Source organism: Corvus hawaiiensis, chromosome 29 (genome assembly GCF_020740725.1).
Source record: "Corvus hawaiiensis isolate bCorHaw1 chromosome 29, bCorHaw1.pri.cur, whole genome shotgun sequence".
NCBI lineage: Eukaryota > Metazoa > Chordata > Aves > Passeriformes > Corvidae > Corvus > Corvus hawaiiensis.
The window spans coordinates 2,391,339-2,413,950 of NC_063241.1; the positions used below are offsets into that span (position 1 = coordinate 2,391,339).

General features: G+C 51.3%; 2 protein-coding genes and 1 long non-coding RNA gene across 3 annotated transcripts; 1 reads left to right on the plus strand and 2 right to left on the minus strand.

The window, feature by feature from the left end:
* Positions 1–9,254: 9,254 nt before the first annotated feature.
* On the minus strand, positions 9,255–11,587 carry LOC125318266 (keratin-associated protein 10-1-like). Its single transcript, XM_048288860.1, has 2 exons — positions 11,365–11,587; positions 9,255–10,604 (listed from the first exon to the last, which is right to left on the minus strand). Exon 2 carries the CDS (start codon positions 10,588–10,590, stop codon positions 10,129–10,131), a length of 462 nt encoding a protein of 153 aa, XP_048144817.1. The 5' UTR covers positions 10,591–10,604; positions 11,365–11,587; the 3' UTR covers positions 9,255–10,128.
* A 3,393-nt stretch (positions 11,588–14,980) lies between these two features.
* On the plus strand, positions 14,981–16,152 carry LOC125318308 (claw keratin-like). The gene is made up of 2 exons (XM_048288907.1): positions 14,981–15,070; positions 15,549–16,152. Exon 2 carries the CDS (start codon positions 15,566–15,568, stop codon positions 15,926–15,928), a length of 363 nt encoding a protein of 120 aa, XP_048144864.1. The 5' UTR covers positions 14,981–15,070; positions 15,549–15,565; the 3' UTR covers positions 15,929–16,152.
* A 4,646-nt stretch (positions 16,153–20,798) lies between these two features.
* On the minus strand, positions 20,799–22,594 carry LOC125318332. Its single transcript, XR_007200324.1, has 2 exons — positions 22,507–22,594; positions 20,799–21,706 (listed from the first exon to the last, which is right to left on the minus strand). It is a non-coding gene; the product is annotated as an uncharacterized LOC125318332 (long non-coding RNA).
* Between the last annotated feature and the right edge of the window lie 18 nt (positions 22,595–22,612).

Genomic DNA, 22,612 nt, shown 5'->3' on the forward strand with positions numbered 1-22,612 from the left:
TCCTCCTCTTGGAAAGAAACAATGATTGATTTATTTACAGCCAAACCCAGCCCCAGCTGCCCACTTACTTCGCATAATCTCGGGCTCGTCATTGCAGAGATCGGTATCGCCCTTCCTTCCACCACCTCTTTTGTTGTTGGCGGCGTTAAAATTATTGGATGGCTCCACCTCCTCCAGGTAAAGTGAGGAAATAGGGAAAACCAGACACATTTTCAGCCTAAACAAGTGATTGAATTTTATGTCCCTCTCTAGATAAAGTCCAGCATTCCAGAGAGGAAACACGAGGGGTTTTTGTCTTTATGGACACAGGGAATTTATTTCTCATCCTAGAAAATATTTCTGAGCTGCCAGACGCGGCCCTGGCGTGTCATTAAGATGTGATGCAACCCAGATTGTGGATTATATGTTCCTAATGACACCCACATTATTGCCAGGGGCTGGAGGGACACGTTGGGCTCCAATGAGTCCGAGGACCTGGAGCTCCTCAAAACACAACAAATGCCTCCAGAGGCAGAGGTTGGAGTGATGCAAATCTGGGAGGCTCCAGGTGATTTACGGCCTTTGGAGAGTTTGACCTACAGAGAAGTGGAGGGAAGAAACCCAAAGAAGGAGTGAAATAGTCTTTGGGTAGATTTGGAGAAAGGCTGAGGCAGTTGGGATTGTTCAGCCTGGGGAAGAAAAGTTTTGGGGTGACCTTATTGTGGCCTTCCAGGACCTGAAGGGGCTACAAGGAACAGGGGGAGGACATTTTTATAAGGGTTTGGAGTGAGAAGAGAAGGGGGAATGGGTTAAAACTGAAAGAGGGGAAATTTTCCTTGGATATAGGGAAGAAATTGTTCCTTGTGAGGGTGGTGAGGCCCTCATCCCTTAACTGTAGGGGAATCCACTCTGGATAGGGTTTGCTCCCACTTCTCCTGTCTTTCTTCTGCCAACCTGGAATTGTTCCAAGCAATTGAAGTTCCTCCAGCAAAACTCTCCAGCTCCAGGCAAGCTCCAAAGTGCCAGAATTGGGAGGATCTTTCGCTCAGATGGAGCTGATTGAGGCAACAGGAACTTCATTTATTATTTCAGAGCTGTTCTTGGTGACAGAGCCAGAGGCTGCGCCACCCAAGTGCCACCTTCCTGCCCAGTTCCTGCCCTGGAGCATGAGGCTGCTCAGCCTTATCTCATCTTTATCTCATCCTCCCCAAACCCCACCACAGGACCTGGGTGGAGGTGACACCACCAGCGGTGGCACAGGAGAAGGGACCCCCTCCCCAGCACTCAGGGCTGTGCTGAAGGCTCTCGTCTGAACGGGATTTCGTGGGATACCTGTGGGGTTTTGTTATAAGAAGCCACAAAATTGTATTAACATTTCTTATTACGAAAACTTTTGGAAGTTTCTTATCTGCGTCACTCCTGAGTGCTCACTCCTGGCTGTTGGAGGATGAGCAGCCAAGAGGGTAGAGCCAAATACCCACAAAAAGGTTCAATAAAATAAATTTCAAAAACAGAGCAAAAAAGTGAAATAAAATAAAAATCACCTCCCCTTCCCGCCCGGCCTTTCCCGAAGTTTGGTGCTGTATTTCCCACAAAACCAAGATGAAGTTTAAATTCAGGAACACCCAGCTGAGACCACCCAGCTCCCAACGGGAATGTCCAAGCCCCTCCATGGGGTGTCTGGGCTGGGAGGAAAGTAGGGCAGGGAAGGGAGCCGTGAAGGGATTCCGCGGCTGTGGTTGCAGCACATGCTTTGCATATCTAGAACAGCTTGTTTATCTCTGCTCTTGGGACCAAGGGTGCTCAGGACACAGCTGTCAGAGCTTCAGCACGTTCTGGCACAGAAAAGATGAATCCTGGGATTTCATGTCCGTGTGGGGAAGGACAGAGCTTGGTTTGGTGGCTCTCAGTGAGCGCGGGACTGGTGAGGGGCACCTGGATCCCGTGGCCAGATGTGGGCACAGATCTCACTGCAAGGACATGTTGAGGGGCTGGAGGAGGGAATGGAGCCGGGAAGGGGCTGCAGAGTCAGTCCTGGGATCATATTCCTGAAATTCCCCACAAAGTGAAAGGCTCGCATTAACTGGGCTGGACTTTACTGCCAGTCTCAGTCCTCAGTGCCCATTTCTTCACACCAGGCACAGCTCCTGCTCAATCCCCGGTGTCACACGGGAGCAGGAACTGGAAATGAAGGATTATTTTTAATCTGGAAATGTTTGTGCCTCCACCCCTTGGGTTCTGCTCCTACTTTGGGGATCAGAGTTTCAATCCTTTGCTCGCGTCGCTGTCAGCTCTCCCTCCTCAGGTCTGTCCATGAGAACCTGTCCTTTTGTCTTTATTTTGATATTAAACCCTCTGGGATCATGGCCAGGGCTCCTTCTGGGAGTTATTTCTAATTATTATTGGCAGTGTTTCTCTTGAGTTCTGGGTGCATTTCTCCTGAATCCTGGGAGCATTTCTGCTGCTTTCAACACCTGCTGTGATTGGTGTCTCCCTGCCAAGAATTTCGACACAGCCAGTGAAGTCTGTGTACCCCAACAAGGGCAACTTTCCCCCATAATTAATGGTCGGTGGTTTTGGCAGTGGAACAGTCGATTGTCCAGCTGTGCCATCCTTCCCTAATTTCACTTTTATTTGGTCCCTGCACTTGGCCACAGACATTTAAGCCACGGCCACACCCTGGTTTCCATTTTCTTCTTTCCCCCATCCTGGTTCCTCATTCTTTCGAGGCTCATTGGGAAATCATCGGTGCTTCACTGGGAATTTGGGAGCTGGGAGCACTGCAGCTCTGGGATAGCCCAAAGCAAAGCTCAGCTTAACACAGCCTGGCCTGGCTTTAAATCCCAGAGGAACGGAAATCAAAATGTTCCCAACTGCTCCATTTAGTTGCTGGCAAAGCTTGGTGGTGTTGGGGTGAAGGATCAGGAGGCTGATAAAGGGGATTGGAGCCTGTTCCCTATGGAGACAGGCTGGGAGAGCTGGGAATGTTCAGCCTGGAGGAGAGAAGGTTGTGTGGAGACCTCAGAGCCCCTTCCAGGATCTGCGGGGAAACTGGAGAGGGACTTTTCCTTGGGAAATGCAGGGACAGGACCCAGGGAATGGGGTCAGAGTGGCAGAGGGGACATTTCAGTTGGATATTGGGAAGGAATTGTTCCCTGTGAGGTTGGGGAGGCCCTGGCCCAGGTTATTCCAAGAATTCCCAGTCCCTGCAAGTGTCCAAGGCCAGGCTGGAGGGGGCTTGGAACCACCTGGTCTGTGGAAGGTGTCCCAATGTGGGCAAACAGAAACGATCACTTTTAGACAACCGAAATTTCTGAAAAAGGGGAAGAACGCTTTGAAAAGAAATTAAATCTGAGCCTTTCTGGCAAACCAGGAGCTGGAGCTGAGTCTGAGTGAGGCAGACACCGGCAGCAGATGAAACAAAAAGGAGGAGAAGTCAAAATTGAGCAAGAGCCCCTCTCCACCAGAGGTGCAGATCCCTTATCACACCCACAGCCTCATCACGGGAGGGTTTGGTAATGGCAGCAAAGATTGGGGCCACTTCCTTCCTCCACACAGCAATCTTTGGCCCATTTTCCTTGCGTCATTCCAGTTCTAGTCCAATTATCCCTGGTGCTGGACTTCCCACCATGGTGGCGACCAGAGAGAGCCCCGAGACCATCGTCCACCACCTCCTCAGGTGGGAAAAGACCATTTCCTTCTGCTTCCAGATGGGGAATGAGCCACGAGAGGGTCCCCAAGCCCACACCCACCCCAGAGCCCTGTGGGGTGACCGAAGCGTCACCTCAGAGCCAAACTTCCTGTGCTGATAAGGGAAGCCGTGGTTTGCCAGGCAATTATGGACACTCAGCTGGAGATGACCAATCCATCCAGCTCAGGGCTGTGGCTCAGGCACCTCCATGGGTTTGGGGATGGCACATGTGACGGGATGTTCCCAGGAAGCAGCTGCCACTGCCCAACCCACTGGCACGGGGTGGAAGGAATCTTTTCAGTTTTAATGGAGCTGTTCCTGGGCTGGGGCAGCGTGAGGAGAGCCAGGCCTGCCTGGAATTTTTTCCCAGGTTATTTGCACGGGAGGATCCCCTCCCAGGAGGGAATTCTGCTGGGGAAGGGGCCCCTGCCCATGGCAGGGGGTGGGACAAGGCGATTTTTGAGGTTCTTTCTAACCCAAACCATTCGGAGGTCCTGCAATCTTAACATTTCAAGGCGTCCCCAGAGGGAATAGCATCCACCATAAAGGGATGGAAATAAATCCCTGTGGTTTTTCTTGGGTCACTCCCTGCAGCTCTAAATATTGGAGAGAGCCTTTATTTGATCCCACTTTGCTCCAAACTTTTTATCTTCACACGCAGGAGTTTCCAGAGCACCTCCTGGGCATTTTTCCATTCTCTCTCCTCCCCACCATGGAACGGAAGCATTTCTGGGATGCCATGAGGGCTCGTTGGCCAAACCTGTCATTGTCACCCAGACACCAGCAAGGCCCCGACTGCGTCACTGCCAACCCCATTCCAGCGTCCACCAGGGATCCGTGGGGACGTGGCAGGACAAACTCCTCGGGAAGAGGGAGCTGCTCATGCCCTGGCCAGTTTAACTGCATTGCTTCCTATTTTTGAGGATCCACCCAGCTCTTTACTGGGTCATCTGCCCAGTTTTTCCCTGTGACACTGAGGCAGCTTCCTCCCCTTGTTATTCAGAAAATTACAGTCATCAAATGGAAAGTCTTAATTGCTCCATTCATGATCCTCGGGAGTCATATCCGACTGTTAATTTATTTGCCTTGGAACTCCCCAAAGGCTTTGTGAGGTTTTTGGCCTAAATCAGAATTAGCTGCTCTGAGGACAGTTGGAGGAAGGAATGTCACCAACACAGGGGACCCTCTCCAGTGCCCCCAGCTCTGGGCACCACTGGGGCCACCAAAACCAACCCCAATTTTCAGCTGCCAACTCTGGAGCGGGGAGAAGCCTTGTGGCTCCAGGGCACTGTGATTTTTTAGGATGTTGGAGCATTTCCCCCTCGCTGACAGCTGATGTTTGGTTATTCCCATGAGGATTTCCATAGAGGACAGGAAAACCAGGACCTGGTTTGTAGGACACATCTGAAATGTGATGTTTTGTGTGGGGTACAGGCACTGAAAGTCTCCTTATTCTGTTTCCAAGGGCCTGGAGTGACAGGACGAGGGGGAATGGCTTTGAATGGACAGAGAGAAGGTTTAGATGGGATATTGGGAAGGAATCCTCAGCTGTGAGGGTGGGGAGGCCCTGGCGCAGGTGGTCCAGAGAAGTTTTGGCTGCCCCTGGATCCCTGGAAGTGTCCAAGGCCAGCTTGGATGGGGCTTGGAGCAACCTGGGATGGTGGAAGGTGTCCTGCCCATGGCGGGGGTGGGATGAGATGAACTTTAAGCCCCTTTCCACCCAAACCATTCCATGGTTCCATGATCCTTAAGGACTCACATTTCAGGGACAGGGTCCCTCCAGATTCTCCTCCTGGAACTGCACCTCCAGCACAGTTGGATGAGGTCAGCCCTCGCCACTCCTCAGCCTCATCCCATCAGCACCACCCAGAGAGAGCTCAGGGAAGTTGGGATGGAGAGGGAGAAACGTCTCCTGAGAAAAGAGCAAATCTTAATTCTTCCTGCAGCGTGAAGATTTGATCTGGACAACCAACAGGGTTTTCTCCTTTCCAAGCCTCCGGCTGCTGGGAACGTTCCCACAGGATGTGAGCAGGGTAAACACAGGCAGGTGCAGGAATAAACTGATGGAGAGCCTTGGATAAACTCCCAGAAGCTCAGCTGTGACCCACCGTGGTCCCTTCCAGCCTCCCCCGGTCTGGGATTAATATTTATCAGGTTTGTCCCTCCTTTCCTTGGAGCGCTACCTCATTTCTCCATCACTTCGCTTGGTCACGGGCAAGAACCACCCCGGAGGAGCCCCGGGGATCCCGGACCTGCTTTTCCACCTCTCCCCACAGGCCCTGCTCCATCCCTTTATCACAGCAGCGTCAGCAGTGCTGCAATTTGGGATTTCAACAGCCGGGAACGCCGGTCCTGCTCCACCTTCCCCACCCACAGCCAGTCCGAACTCCCCAAATCCCCGTGGGCAGCACCTCAGAGTCTCCCTTCCACGGGAAGGACAAAACCTGGCAGAAATGTGGGTGAAATTTGTGTCTTCTGGGGGTACAAGTGACAGGTTGAGGGCCCTGGAGAACCTTCCACAGCCTGTCTGTCTCTCTGTCTGTCCCTGCGTCTGTCCGGCTCCTCCCTGGGCAGCTCCCACGGCGGGATCCGGGCTGGCAATGAGCAGAGCTCGTTATCCAGCAGTTCATTACCAGCACCTCCTTCCCAGCGGCTCATCCCATACGCCTCCAGCCGCTCCAGGAATGAGTCAGGAGGGAACATTCCAGCGGCTCGGCACCCGCACAGCCACAGGATGGGGCTCTGAGACCGTGGAATGGTTCGGGTGGGACGGGACTTTGAAGATGATCTCATCCCACCGCTGCCATGGGCAGGGACACCTTCCACAGTCCCAGGCTGCTCCAAGCCCTGCGCTTGGACACTCCCAGGGATGGGGCGGCCGCAGCTTCTCTGAGAGACCTTCCGTAATATCGTCAGGGGCAAATTTAGCGTCAAGTGACAGAATTGCTGTTTGTTTTCAGCTCTGAACATCCCCGGGTGAGGCCGGGGCAGCCCAGGCTGAGCTCCCCGGGGCACGCTGGCTTTGCTGCCGGTCCTGTGGCACTTCCAGCACAGCTCTGACCCCAAATCCCCTCCGTCTCCCTGGGCTGGGATAACTTCACCACCCAGCATTTTGGGTTTAACCCTCTCGGTGCATCTGTCTGCCTCTCCAGATGGTTCTCGATGGAGGTTTGTGGATGACAGAAATTCTCTGAATGCCCTCTCTAATTCCTCATCCTCCGTGTTTTTAATTAGGAATAATGAAGAGCGCGGCCGCCCGGTTCATTGGAGGAGCAGGCTGCTGAGGGGCTCAGACGCATCGAAATGCAAATCCCGGGGAGTTTTGTTGCGGTGCTTTTGTCCAGACGCGGTGGAGCTCGGCAGGGCTGGGTGGATGGGGAGGGTGATGTGGAGAAAAGGATGAACTGAGGGCATGAGGAGTTCTGCAGCTGAACACGCACACCTGGGACCTCCTAAACCTCCCCTCCGAATGGGGGAGAGGAAGGTGAGGGTGAAAAACCATGGGGAGAGGCAGGAAAGGTCCTTTGTTCGTGTTGGTGCTGCCAGGACCCTCCGCTGGTGTGGGTTTGGCACAGGGGAGGTCACACCTCCATCCTGGGGCTCTGCCGGTGTGGGATTGGCACAGGTGGGGTCACACCTCCATCCTGTCCCTCTGCTGGTGTGGGTTTGGCACAGGTGGAGTCACACCTCCATCCTGGGGCTCTGCCGGTGTGGGATTGGCACAGGTGGGGTCACACCTCCATCCTGTCCCTCTGCTGGTGTGGGTTTGGCACAGGTGGGGTCACACCTCCATCCTGTCCCTCTGCTGGTGTGGGTTTGGCACAGGTGGAGTCACACCTCCATCCTGGGGCTCTGCCGGTGTGGGTTCAGCACAGGTGGGGTCACACATCCATCCTGTCCCTCTGCTGGTGTGGGTTTGGCACAGGTGGGGTCACACCTCCATCCTGTCCCTCTGCTGGTGTGGGTTTGGCACAGGTGGGGTCACACCTCCATCCTGTCCCTCTGCTGGTGTGGGTTCGGCACAGGGGAGGTCACACCTCCATCCTGGCCCTCTGCTGGTGTGGGTTCAGCACAAGTGGGGTCACACCTTCATCCTGTCCCTCTGCTGGAGTGGGTTCAGCACAGGTGGGGTCACACCTCCATCCTGGGGCTCTGCCGGTGTGGGATTGGCACAGGTGGGGTCACACCTCCATCCTGGGGCTCTGTTGGTGTGGGTTCGGCACAGGTGGGGTCACACCTCCATCCTGGGGCTCTGTTGGTGTGGGTTTGGCACAGGTGGGGTCACACCTCCATCCTGGGGCTCTGTTGGTGTGGGTTTGGCACAGGTGGGGTCACACCTCCATCCTGTCCCTCTGCTGGTGTGGGTTTGGCACAGGTGGGGTCACACCTCCATCCTGTCCCTCTGCTGGTGTGGGATCCGCACAGGTGGGGTCACACCTCCATCCTGGGGCTCTGGCACAGGTGGGGTCACACCTCCATCCTGTCCCTCTGCTGGTGTGGGTTTGGCACAGGTGGGGTCACACCTCCATCCTGGGGCTCTGTTGGTGTGGGTTTGGCACAGGTGAGGTCACACCTCCATCCTGGGGCTCTGTTGGTGTGGGTTTGGCACAGGTGGGGTCACACCTCCATCCTGTCCCTCTGCTGGTGTGGGTTCGGCACAGGGGAGGCCACACCTCCATCCTGTCCCTCTGCTGGTGTGGGTTCAGCACAAGTGGGGTCACACCTCCATCCTGGGGCTCTGCTGGTGTGGGTTCAGCACAGGTGGGGTCACACCTCCATCCTGTCCCTCTGCTGGTGTGGGTTTGGCACAGGTGGGGTCACACCTCCATCCTGGGGCTCTGCTGGTGTGGGTTTGGCACAGGTGGGGTCACACCTCCATCCTGGGGCTCTGCTGGTGTGGGTTCAGCACAGGTGGGGTCACACCTCCATCCTGTCCCTCTGCTGGTGTGGGTTCGGCACAGGGGAGGTCACACCTCCATCCTGTCCCTCTGCTGGTGTGGGTTCAGCACAAGTGGGGTCACACCTCCATCCTGTCCCTCTGCTGGTGTGGGTTTGGCACAGGTGGGGTCACACCTCCATCCTGTCCCTCTGCTGGTGTGGGATCCGCACAGGTGGGGTCACACCTCCATCCTGGGGCTCTGTTGGTGTGGGTTTGGCACAGGTGGGGTCACACCTCCATCCTGGGGCTCCCTGGTGCTCCCTGAATCCTTTGGCCACACGATGGAGCACAAGGAATTCCCGGGCTGTGGTTTCTGAATGCACACGGAACGATTTAGGGGAGATTTGGTTGGGATTCTGTGGTGGACAGGGTCGTTCTCATCCTTTTTTTTTTTTTCCAGTTTGATGTCCTGCTCTGCCCTGGCAATTCCAGCACCCGGCACTTACTGATTCCCTGTTTTTGTCATCCCGGAGCTGCCCCGGGTTTTTCCTGAGTTGATTTAAGACCCACTCTGGGGATCGGGATGATTTTTATCAGCCCCGGTGGGCGTGGAGTTTGTCTTTCCATGATTGATGTAGAACGGGGATTTTCAGCTCTGAGTCGAGTGAAAAGGGATGGAGGAAAAAAACCAAATTAGAAAGGAAGTAGTTTGATGGAGTAGAGGTTTTATTGTGCGTGTTGGGGATGTGCCAGAGAGAATAAAATAATGCAAACTACGGAGCAAACTCTCCGACTTCCAGCTGCTACGCCACAGGTGGATATTTAATATATTCATTATATTTAAGGAGTTTTTATTATTCTATTTAAGGACTAAATGCTTTGAGAGTGAATTGCTTGACACAAGAGACCCCCTTTGACTTGAAAGCCAAGTTCTGTTTTTCATCATTTTCCATTTTTTTTGGTCTTATTTCTGTTAGTTTCGTATACAATTAAAATCCCTGAATCCCTGAGGTTGGAAAAGCCCTCCCAGACCATCAGCTCCGACCTGTGCCTTATCCCCACCTGGCACTGAGTCCTTGGACACCTCCAGGAATGTGACTCCACCACCTCCCTGGTCAAGAACCCCCAGATTTCTTTACAAATTTCCCTCTGGAACAAAGTTGGAAGCAGAAAATAAATGTTTATTTTTTAGCGGCATTGGCGTGGGGAGCCCTTTGGTGGCACTGAGGCCACCTGGATGTGGTGTCATCCATGTGAGTGGCCGGACTCACATCTCCTTCACACAGCCATGGAAATCTCCTCGTGCCACGGGGAGATAAGAGAAGGAGATAAGAAGCTATGAGACCCCGAAATCTAATACAGAGAATACACGGAGAGGATTGAATAAGGGCTGGCTCCTAAAGGTGCCAGAAGGTTCCCAAAGGTGCCAGAAGGTTCCTAAAGGTGCCAGAAGGTTCCCAAAGGTGCCCAGGAGTGATTTCAGCAGGAAAAGCGTCATGTTTGTGGGAGCTGCGCCTCAGTGCTGGATGTTCTCGGGCTCTTCACACCCTGGTTGTCCCCCGGGCACCCCGGTGAGGTTTTACTGCCCACAGTTGTACTGGTAACTGTTGGACCACTGGTAGGAGTAGGGGCAGGAGCTGTCCTGGCACACGGGGGCCGGGGCACACACCTGGGGACACCTCCTGACCACGGCCTGCCCGCAGCGGGGCACACACAGCTCCCTGCCCTGCACCAGGGGCTGCAGGAAGGGCACGGAGCAGGGGTCCAGACACCTGGAGCTGCTGCAGGACGAGGAGGACGAGTGGTGGCCTTCCACCACGTGGGTCTCCACGCAGCCCGTCCGGCAGGGCCCGGGGCACCGCGGGCTTGCCAGGGTTTTCCTCATGGTGCAGACCTTGGTCCCCGTGGGGGCACAGGGAGAGCAGGACCCGCAGGTCACCACGCCGGGGCTGTGGCACTGCTGGGTGAAGGTGGGCGCGGAGCACTTCATCCCGCCGGGAATGTAGCACTGCTGCTTGTACTGGTACCCGTAGTAGGACATGGCTCTGGAGGATCCTGGAAAACATGGGAGGGAGGTGAAGGAATTCCCTGCTGGGCTCTGGCACAGGAATTTGAGCTCTGGCTCTCAGCCCTCAGCTCTCCATCCAACTGCCACGGCAGGGACACCTCCCACTGTCCCAGGCTGCTCCAAGCACCATCCAACCTGGCCTTGGATGCTTCCAGGGATGGGGAATCCATGGAATAACCTGGGCCAGAGCCTCCCCGCCCTCACAGGGAACAATTCCTGCCCAATGTCCAACTATAATTTCCCCTCTGTCACTCTGACCCCATTCCCTGGGTCCTGTTCCTGCAGTTCCTGAGGAAAAGTCCCTCTCCAGCTTCCCCACAGCTCCTGCAGATCCTGGGAGGGGATCTGAGGTCTCCACAGACTGAACGTTCCCAACATTCCCAGCCTGGCAAAGACTGATCCAAACCTGGATAATTATCACCTGAACCAGCAAAATAAGTGGCCTGCAGTAAAGGAGAGGTGTAGAACTCAATTTTAACAAAGCAAATAAAAGATATGGACCAAAGAAGAAGATGGAGAAACATCACATCCCAACTTGGGCGAGGCTCTGTAAATCTCAGGCTCAACTTTAAACTCCTTTATCTGTCTCTGCCTTTAAGAAAAACAGCAACAAACCCAAGAAAGAACCTTTAGAAGAACAACCCTCTTAATTCCCAGTGTCAGGCTATTCCTGCAGGATCCAGATTCCAGTTCCAAGTCCCAACAAAATGGTATTTTCTTAGGAATAGAAACAGGGAAACAACTTACCGAGCTCACGGTGGAGAGTAAGGACTGGATGGAAAGCTTGGAAATGGGGGTTTTTATATGGAGTTTTTATAGTCCTTCAGACTTCATGGAAAACTTGAGCCACTGAGTATCAAATCCTAATAAACCACAGCAGGGAATTTGTTCACGTGCAACTTTTTCACTGGCTGTAATTATTTTACTCACTTGGGCTTGTTAATGCGTTGCTGTCCCCAAATCCCATGAAAAACACCTCACACCCTGCGGGTTCTTTCCATTTTAAAGCTTTATGGGGAGAAGGAAAAGCCGCCTTTTATCCCATTGACCTCGTTAGGTACCTAAAGAAATCCATCTCTGTCCTCCTAAAGCTCCTTTTGTTGGAGTGACGATCGGGAAGCAGCAGTGGGGGAGCGGGAATTGATGGTTCTCACTCCATTTTTCCTGCATAAAGGCAGCTGGGACACTGAGGAATGAAGCTTTGGAAAGCAGGACTGGGAGAGATGCACCCAAGGCTGGCACTGAGCTGCTCCTCATGTGGCTGATCCTGTGCCCCTCAAACTTCCTAAGAGTCATTCCCTGACTTTGCTCCAAGCCCCATCCAGCCTGGCCTTGGACACTTGCAAGGATGCAGAATCCATGGAATAACCTGTGCCAGGGCCTCCCCACCCTCACAGCGAGGAATTCCTTCCCAATATCCCATCTGAGCCTCCTCTCTGTCAATCCGAACCCGTTCCTCATCATCCTGTCACCACCTGCCCTTGCAAAACGTTTCACCCCAGCAATAACAGAACAGGGAATTCTTTCCTCATGACCCCATTGTCCCACCCTGCGATGATCCCAACAGCTCTGGGATCAGCCCAACAGCTCTGCTTTGCACCCAGAGCTCGGCTCTGTCCCTGTGCCTTGTGCTGGGTCCTCCGAAGGGATCCTGCTGCCGCAGTGTGATGTCATTAGGGTAATTAGCAGCCTTTGATGTGCTGAGACGCGGCCCTGAAATTGACTCTGTGCTGGCGTTGTTCGTAATGGGGCTGAGACAGGACAGCTTGGCTCGTGTCAGACATTAATGAGCATTTGTGAGGGGTTTACAAGGTCCTGTTATGAAGGTGTTGTTTAACGTCCTGTCAGTGCTGCTCCTGCTTTATGAGCGGGTAAACACCAGGGTGAGCCAGCTCAGCACCCCAGGAGTGTCTTCATTAATCAATAATGTCCTTATTTATCACTAAAATGTCTTCATTTATCACTAAAATGTCTTCATTTACCAGTAGAACAAAGCTGAGTTTTGGGGTGAGAACAGGCCCTGATAAAGGTTTTTTTCCTTCCTTCCAGCTCTGAGCATCCCTTTAAAAAAAGCCCCTGTGGATGTGGTGGTTTAGCTCTGATTTTATGCATCTATTAAATATATTACGTATTTATGTATTGGAAAGGGGAGTAGAGTTATCAGGGAATCAGGGAATGGGTGGGAAGGACCTTAAAGAACATCTCATTCCATGGGCATGTGGGAGGCGGAATTCCCTCTCCAAACTCCTGACAGGAGCTCCCACTGACCAAGAGGGAACGGCCTCGAGCTGTGCCAGGGGAGGCTCAGGGTGGATATTTGGGAAAATCCCTCCTGGAAAGGGTGGCCAGGCCTTGGGAGGGGCTGCCCAGGGAGGCCATCCCTGGAGGGATCCCTGGAGGAAGGACTGGACGTTGGTCTGGGTGACCAGGTGGGGATCGGGCACAGCTTGGACTCGATGACCTTGGAGCTCTTTTCCAACCTCAGGGATCCTGGGGTTCTGTGTTTGGTGTTTCATTGGTGTCCGTGATGGATCCATCCCTGGTCCCCGCTTTTTTGAGCACTTCACCCCCACTAGTGTCCTCAGGGATCTCCCTCCTCCTGGGCTCAACTCTTGCTTGATCCTTTCTGTTTTATCTTTCCGAAGCCAGTGATTTTTGTGCTTTTCATCTTTACCTTCAGAGGAGCTGGAATTTGCTCCTTCAGCCTGTTTGAGCTGGTAAATTGAGCTGACACTGCTCTGTTGTGTTCCTCACTCAGGTGCTGAGTTTTGGCCATGTTACACCTGTTGATTCATCACTTTTATTTCCTGGTTGTGTCTGAGCTGTTAAAACTCCTGTTAACAACGATACAATGACAACGTCAGGGCACTAATGAGCTTTTATGATGTGTTTGGAAGCACTTCCAGAAAGCCTTGACATGGCTCCTGTCGGGGTTACTGTTCATGTTCACAGAAATCCACCCTGCAGTGACAGGAACCCCGAGCAGAGGGAACAAACCCCAGCACTGCTGATTCCTCCCACGCTGGAGTAAAGATCTTAATTTTTAATTATTAATAAATCCCTGAAATAAGATTTAACATTTAATCTTATCTTCAGCTGGCTAAACCCAGTACCCGGGTATTAATTCCAATGTTTTTGACTTTGGGGATAAGTTGCTGGCCAATCTAAGCTGAGGTGAAGGTGGATGTTGCAATTCCCATGGTTATCTTCCATTATCAGTTGTGGCTGTCCCACCCCTGGAAGTGTCCAAGGCCAGGATGGATGGGGCTTGGAGCAACCTGGGATAGAGGAAGGTGGAATGGGATGGTCTTGGAAATCCCTTCCAACCCAAGGGAGAAGGCTTTGAGGTGAGGTTTAATAAAAGAGAGCAGAAGTAGGAAAAGACTTTTGTTTTTAAACCAAATGGAACCACAATGGAGCAGCTGCTGCGGGTGGGAGTGTCCATCCAGCTCACACCGGTGCCATCCTTGGCATCCCTGACTCCACTCCTGGCTGTCCCAGAGCCTCCTCCTCAGGTTTAGCAGGATGATAACCCCAATCAGCAGCTGGGATTCATCAGCAACTGGGATTCCAGAGGCGTCTCCCACTCATTGTTCCCAACGTGCCGCGTGAGTTGTTGTTCCAAGGGCTTTGGGTGCCCTTTGATTGGAGAAGTGACTCCCTGGAAAAAATGCCTGCCAAGGTCTTGCCTCGGTCACACCCCATTTATGGCCTTTTTGCCATTCCCTAAATCCAGCCATGATTGATGGTTTTGAAAGTACGGGGTATTTAACGTGATGTAAAATGTGGTCTTGCCTTTCTTTCTGTTTTATTGTTAAAACGTGTAAAGGAATTGTGTGCTCGGTTGAAATCAGGTTGAAAGAGGTGTCCCGACTTATTTGGGTCAATAACTATAAAATTCAGGATTTTTGCAGTGTGCCAGAGCTTTGATCAGACTTTGTATTAGTCTGAAGAACCCAGAACACAGATTATCCCTCTTCCATCAAATATTTCATCCAAGAACCCAGAACTCCCCTTTATCCCTCACTTTTTCAGCTCTTCCTGGGCTGACTCAAGGATATTTTTATCCAGAGAAGTGCCTGGTTCCCCCCTGCCTAGGAATGAGTCCATCTACGGAGAAGATCGAGCCTAAACCCCATAAACCTTTTGCCTTTGAGATGCAGAGATGAAGAATCCCCTCTCTATAAAGTTGAAATTGCAGAGTGGGGAAGGCAGTAAAGGACAGGTCATGCGGGACAGAAGGACAAACCAGTAATTAGCAAGAGTGAGTTATCTAAAACAACTGACATCCATTAACAAAGTTGGATCTTGAAAGAATCGTGGTTACTAATTGATTAGGAAGTTCTGCACGTGGGTGATTCACGTGCTGGGCACTCTGGGGACGGGTATAAAAGCATTCAACCGCACACCTTGCCACGATCATTTCTCTTCTCTCACTTCTCTTGTGCTGTAGGTAAGTGAATTACTGAATTCCTGAATTCCTGAATTCCTGAACTCCTGAACTCCTGAATTCCTTCTCTAACCGAGCCTTTGAGTGTGGTTTTGGGATCAGTCTGACATTCTCCTGGTGGAAACCACTGGATGTGGCACTTGGTGCTCTGGTCTGGTTGCGAAGGTGGGGACTGGTCACAGGTTGGACTCGATGATCTTGGAGGGCTTTTTCAACCTCAGTGACTCTGGGATTGTGAAAATGAATCCATTTGTGGCTGTTCAGCCACTGGGAGATGCAGATCTGGGTGAGATCTAATTACTATTCCATGAAAACTCTTTCCCCTTGTGTTCAATACATGAGTTAGGGACGTATTTTAGGTGCTGAGCTATGAGAATTCTCCCTGTCCCTTGAGCCTCTTCATAGCCTTTTCTGCTCATGTTTGATTATGAAACTGATACGAATTTGTGTTTTATTTTCCTGCCCTTCCCTTGCCCTGCAGATCCCCATCCCTGAGCCATGGTTCACTCCCTGAGCCCCTGCACCGACGGCAGCGCCTCCCCCTGCGGCGTGGCTGTGCCCCAGCCCGTGGCCGACACCTGCAATGAGCCCTGTGTCCGGCAGTGCCCCGACTCCACGGTGGTGATTTACCCTCCCCCTGTGGTCGTCACCTTCCCTGGGCCCATCCTCAGCACCTTCCCGCAACAGAGCGCTGTGGGATCCGTGGGAGTCCCCGAAGTTGGAGCCGGTGTTGGAGCCGCTGTCGGAGCCGGTGTCGGAGGTGGTTTTGGTGCTGCCCGAACCCCTGGAGCTTCCCAAGTTTACGGTGGGGCCAGGTGGAGCCGGGGGTACCCAGTTGGGAGCTGCAGACCCTGCTGCTAAAGCCAAGGAGCGGCGGCTGGAAGATGGTGAGCGGCAGGACGCGGATCCACGGCTGAGCTCCGGGGCACAGCGTTTAGGGAAAGGAGCATTTGGGGCAGCATCGAAAGCATCGGTGGATGTTTGAACGCCTCAAAAATCCATTTCCATCCTTCTCCTACCCTTCCTGATTTTTTTTCTCTAAAGCTTTCCTCTCTTTCCAAGCACTCTGTTCTCAAAGCTATGGACTGTTCCTGATTCCTTGGGGGCTTGTAGGGATCTTTGTGGCTTCCCACTGACAGTAGGTTTAGATTAGAGTTTAGGCAGAAATTAGGAGGAAATTCTTTCCTGTGAGGCCCTGGCACAGGTTGCCCAGAGAAGCTGTGGCTGCCCATCCCTGGAAGTGTCTGAGGCCAGGCTGGACAGGACTTAGAGCAACCTGGGATAGCGGAAGGTTCCCTGCTCATGGCAGGGGTGGAACTGGATCATCTTTAAAATCCCTTCCCACCCAAACCATTCTGTGCTTCTGTGACTGTGGCAATGTCAAGGATCTGGTACGAGATCCACTTTAGATCCATTTTCTAGCACTTTCCATGGTTACTGATGGATAAAAAGGGTTCTGGAGTGCCCCAGCCCCTGCTCTGCTGCTGTGCCGTGTGATCAGGGCTGGGTATCACCACAGGAGAAGCAACCCCACACATTACCTGAGTCACCCTGGACCTAACCACGGCTTGTGGGCAGTTTGTAACCAGTGCTGTGTCTCACCTCTTCTTCCTCATTAAACCAGACATTGCAGCAGGTTTGTTGGTGTGTGGGTGTCTCTGTGCGTTCCCTGTCCTTGTCCTGCTGCACCAACCTGATCTCATCATCAGGATAATGAAATTCCTGAGGACTCTGGCCAAGGTCTGTGGGTGCATCTCCTTTGCACAGCCACAGCTGTCCCTTCCTTCCCCACATTTCCAGTCTCTGTGGAGATTTTTGCTCAATACTGGCTTTTCTGGCACCTGCTCCTGGTGTCCTCGGGCTCAGCCTCCCCATCTTGGCAGTGACACAGGATTGGAGAAGCCCTCCAGGATCATTGAGCCCGAGCTATGCCCGATCCCCCTGTGGTCACCCAGACCAACGTCCAGGAATTGACTGGACACCTCCAGGGATGGCCACTCCAACCCTCCCTGGGCAGCCCCTCCCAAGGCCTGGCCGCCCTTTCCAGGAGGGATTTCCCCAAATATCCACCCTGAGCCTCCCCTGGCACAGCTCGAGGCTGTTCCCTCTTGTCCTGGCCCCATTCGCTGGGATAAGATCCCAAATCCCCCCAGGAAGAGCCCCAAATTCCCTCTGGATCCCCCTTTTCTCTGGGATGAGCCCCCCCAGCTCCCTCAGGACTCTCCATTCCCTTCTCCTGCTGCTCCAGCCCCTGAATATCTCTCAGCATAACCTGGACATGATGGTGATGCTCCCTCATGGAAGTGGGGATTTCTTCAGGAATATATTGGTAATAAACCTTTCCCAAGCTCTCCTGGCCGTGTTTGAAACGTTATGTAGCATGTGAGCAACAGCACCAGTGGCACTGAGGATTGCAAGGGGACCTGGGGATGTGGGGTTATTCCAGGTAGTCACTCTTTGGGGAATTATTATCCTTACATGGAAGGAAATCAGAGTTTCCCAGGCACCATAATAATGTGTAATAATGTTGGTGAGCCCTGGAGCAGGTGATGAAACCAGATTCTCCCCAACCACATAAACCCTACGAAAGAGAAATCCCCCAAACTTCAAAAGCCAGGGATCTTTGTTGTTGGGAGGATGGAGTGTTTGGGAAGGAGCTGCAGTTTATTGGGGCTTCCCAAGATGCTCTTTTATGGCCTAAGTTGAGATCTGCATTTACCACAAATCAGAAATATCAGTGAAATTATGAAATTCTGCCGGTGGGATTTGATAGAACTATTTTGGACACATTTTTATTCATTTGGATATAAAAGCTGCTCATGTGAAATGTCCTTTTGGGGACTAAAGATATCGAGTATCTCACTAAGAAGATTTAATGCCTTTTTAAGATAGAAGCATTTGCTAATAACTCTTAGGTTCATTATTGAGCCTAATTATTGGGGTGAGCGATAATTGTGAGTTAACAATATCCATCTAAATAAGGCGAATTTTGAAATTCTTTTCTCCTGTCGTTTCCAACAAGGCCATTTTTTTTCCTGTTTCATGTCCCACTTCCCCTTCTCCTAAAAGGCCGCACTCTTTAACAAATAATTGGAAAAATTAGTCCAGTTTGGGCAATAACCAGGGGCCCAACTTCTCATTTGGGACAGCTTTAGTCTTCAGGGAGGATCCTCAGCCTTGCAGGGAATCATCGTGCTGGCAGCTCCTGTGGCATCACCCCTGTGGTTGGTTCCCAAGGGAACATTTAAATAGATAATTCCCCAGTAAATACATCCTACTGGAGGCTGGCAGTCTGGAGTTGGAATGGAATCCCAGGAGTTGGTTTTCTGTTAGTTAAATTACCCGGCTGTTGGCTGTTATGATAATATCGCACTCAGGCCGCAAATTCCTCCCATCATCCAACTTTTCCTGAGCCTCGGGGCATGAATGAATTCCAGGTTTAGGATCTGAAAGGGGTCTACAAGGAAGCTGGGGAGGAGTTGATGGTCAGGAACTGGAGTGGCGGGACACAGGAGCTGCCAGCACGAAGATTCCCTGCAAGGCTAGACTCCAGATGTTAGGGACTGTCACCACATCTCCACCTCAAAGACTCCTGCCCTGACTCACTTCTCCCACTAGAAGGAAGAACCTTGAGTAACCCTTGACCTTGGGTTTATCCAAATATTTCACCAGAAACAGCCATTGCTTGATTGATTTTTCCCCCACAGACACTCCTGGAGCAAAGCTGGGCTTTGTGCTTGGGCAATAAATCACAAGAATGAGAGATTGAGGGGGAGTCTCGTGGTCATCCAAGGCAGGAGATCGGTGGCATTTGAGGTGAAAGACACCTAAAAGACCAAAGGCAGCCAAGCTGTGACCATCTTCTGGAGGGTTCAGCTCCTCTGCAAACGCAGCAGCCGGTTCTTCAGGGAGTTCCTGTCAGCCCCTGCCCTGTCGCCTCAGGAGACTGAGGAGACCTGATTTAGATTTAGAACACTACAGATGATTTAGCTTTAGAATATAAGAGATGATTTAGATTTAGAACACTAAAGATGATTCAGATTTAGAACACTAAAGATGATTTAGCTTTAGAATATGACATGATTTAGATTTAGATTTAGAACACTAAAGATGATTCAGATTCAGAACACTAAAGATGATCACGTGGCACAGAACGAGGTGGTTCAACAAGCAGAGCCCAGACAGAACTGCCCGGATCCCCTGTGAGCCCAGTTCCACGTCAAAGACATCAGCCAGAGTCACAAATGTCACTGCAGAAGTGGCTGTGAGGGGGCACCTCTGGGCTGATTTCCCAGGCATAGCCATGGCCACCCCTCCTCTTGCCGTGGTGGCCTCCTGCAGAAGCATTTCCTAATGTTTCCCAGCTCTCAAAGAAAAGTAGAGGAAAGGCTCAAGAAAATAATTAAGGGAGGAGGTTGGAGAAGCCATTCAATGGGCAGAAAACCAGGACCAGTCAGCAGAAATGCTGCTCCTCCAGCCCAACATCCATTTCTGTCTATCATGTCATTGATTTCCCCGAAACTCTTTGACCAGGAACCAGCTCCAGGTAGCAGAGATGTGCTCCACAGCTCCATTTCCTTCTCTGGGAAGGGGCAGCCCCAGGCAAGAGTTAGGTCTGGTCTGATTTCCCAGTGGCCCAGTTTGAGAAGGACAGCCCCAGATCGGGATGCCCCAGGAAGAGGCGTCAGGGAGGAACAGCCACCCAAGCAGAGCAGCCCTTAGAAAATGGCAAAGCTTTTAAGAAAGGTTTCGCAACCCTTCTGCTGTCAGCAGCAAAATGGGCTGGGTTCCCCCGGGAAAACATTAGGAAATGCTGGAGTCTCCCAACACTATAAACTCAGCTTGTCTCCCTTGGATGCCTCTGGCACCCCAAGGCTTTTCCTATCTGCACGGAGAGTGTGGAAGGGCTTGGACAGCCATGCACAGCAGGGCAGATGGAATAAAACCCAGGAAGCCGAAAATTTGCGTAAAATTTGCAGCCCTCCCCAGGGTCCTTTGGCCCAAATTTAACCTCCATCCCTACCCAAGTTTGCCAGGACGGCATCATTTGTGAGGGCCTTCCCTTATGACTTCCCCCTCTGATCATTCCCGAGGCAACACCGCTTCCCCCGGGGGACAGGAGCTGCAGATGGTGATTTCCTGCCAGTCCCAGCCCTGTCACCTGCCTTCACCTCCCGTCATCTCTTATATTCTAAAGCTAAATAGTGTTCTAAATCTAAATCAGGTCTCCTCAGTCTCCTGAGGTGACAGGGCAGGGGCTGACAGGAACTCCCTGAAGAACCGGCTGCTGCATTTGCAGAGGAGCTGAACCCTCCAGAAGATGGTCACAGCTTGGCTGCCTTTGGTCTTTTAGGTGTCTTTCACCTCGAATGCCACCGATCTCCTGCCTTGGATGACCACGAGACTCCCCCTCAATCTCTCATTCTTGTGATTTATTGCCCAAGCACAAAGCCCAGCTTTGCTCCAGGAGTGTCTGTGGGGGAAAAATCAATCAAGCAATGGCTGTTTCTGGTGAAATATTTGGATAAACCCAAGGTCAAGGGTTACTCAAGGTTTTTCCTTCTAGTGGGAGAAGTGAATCAGGGCAGGAGTCTTTGAGGTGGAGATGTGGTGACAGTCCCTAACATCTGGAGTCTAGACTGCCCTCTTATTGCAGGGCTCCTTAGGGTGGCTGGGGGTCCTTTTAAAGTGCTGGATGAGCCAAGACAAAATCAGAGCCGACATTTGATGCTACTAAACAGAGTAATTTTAATGAAAATGAGAAGCAGGGAGGAACAGAAAGAAGAAATTGGCAGAGATACAAAAGGGGCTTTGGCAAGTTCCCTATGGTGAGCGATGTTTTTCCTGGTGGAAATGGTGGAGTGTACCAGACCAAACGTGTTTCTTCACCGTGTTCAGTGTCAGGTGAGGTGCAGCAGGGACACAGAACAGGAGCTGCTCTGCTAAAAGTCACCTTTGGTCAGAGTGGAGCAAAGTGGACTTTGTTGCAGAAATTCCCACTACTGTGGCAACACAAAGTGGCTGCGAATGAACTTAAAAAGCTCTTTCCTCACACCCAAAAGTCTCTCTCTACTCCACCAAAGTGCTCTAAAGGTGCCTCAGCCCTTTCAGAGTGACAGCTGGAGAGACAGGAGATCCCACAGAGGGTTACATTTGGAGTATCCTACACCACCTGGCACCCACACATCCCCCAGAGTCAGAGGCGTGAGCGCTCGTCATTTCTCAGCACCGTAACCTAAACCATGAATCCAAGTCCTGCATTTCATGCCTTGGGCGCTAATTCTGCTGGGAATAGCTCAGATGGTTCTGTTCACAAACTGAACGGAGAAGGGGAGACTTAATCCGCAGTTTCCAAAGTGACCCAGGAGCCCAGAGAGCCCCTCAAGCTCCCCAGAGAGCCTCCCAACAATGTCCCCATTGAGGTTTGCACAGACGCTCCCACAGAGGCTCCCAGAGGACTTCACGAAGCTCCCGATGTTCCTGAAGCCGGCGGGGGGGACGTCTTGGCACTGGTCCCAGTAGAAGCTGAAAGGGTGCCCAGACCAGAAGCTGCAGAAGCCGTCATTGCTGACTTGGGTGCAGCACCCAAGACTTGCCAGCGGTCCTTGAAGGAAGTCATCCTTTGTTGATTTGGAGAGCCTGGAACACACACCCAGAAACAAATTTTATGGGCTGCTGAGGGCAGAGCAAAGGCTCCGACTTGGTGCCTCCTGCGCATCGGTTTCAGCCTCTTAATTAACTCATTTATTTTGCTAATCTCCTGCATCTCAAAAAAGAGTTGTTGTTTTTTTCGCCCATCAACTTTTGGAAACTGCTGACTAAATGTGGTGCATTAGGGTTTTGCCAGCTGCGAGCTGAGCTTTCCTGCCCCAGAAATCAGAGAAATGTAATAAATGAGAGAAAAATATAAAAAATATAACCCAGCACTGAAAATGACTTTTGACTACAAAATTGCGGTAGCACATTTCCAGTTTTCAGCACTTTAAAGCCTAATATTAAACAAGCACAGGAAAGAGGAGCAAAAAGCTTTGAGCGGAGGGATTCCTTGAGATGGCAGGGAATTTTGCATTTGGGATTGACTCTAAAATGACAAGAAATTTCTTACAGAATGTCTGTACCTGTACACAGACACAGGTTACATATAAATATACTCATATATATTAAAAAATATATATATGAATAATATAAATGATAATATATATTTATATATATTATATTTATAGACATAAATACAATACATATATTATATATATATTTATATATAAATATAATATATATTCATATAAATATTTACAGACACAGCAGTACCTATCAAATAAACAAAGAAACAGCATGTATCTTATATATATTCATATTCATATTCATATTCGTTGTATGTATTTATACAGAAATATTTGGGCAAACATACACACATGAGAGTAGAGTCAGTATTGCCTTACCTGCTCTGCCAAGAGGCGAAGTCGGGAGGAAAAGCCGAGAGGAGCGAATGATTTTTTGGAGTGGAGGTCTGTTTTTACACCTTCTCAAACTCGGGAATTATCCAAA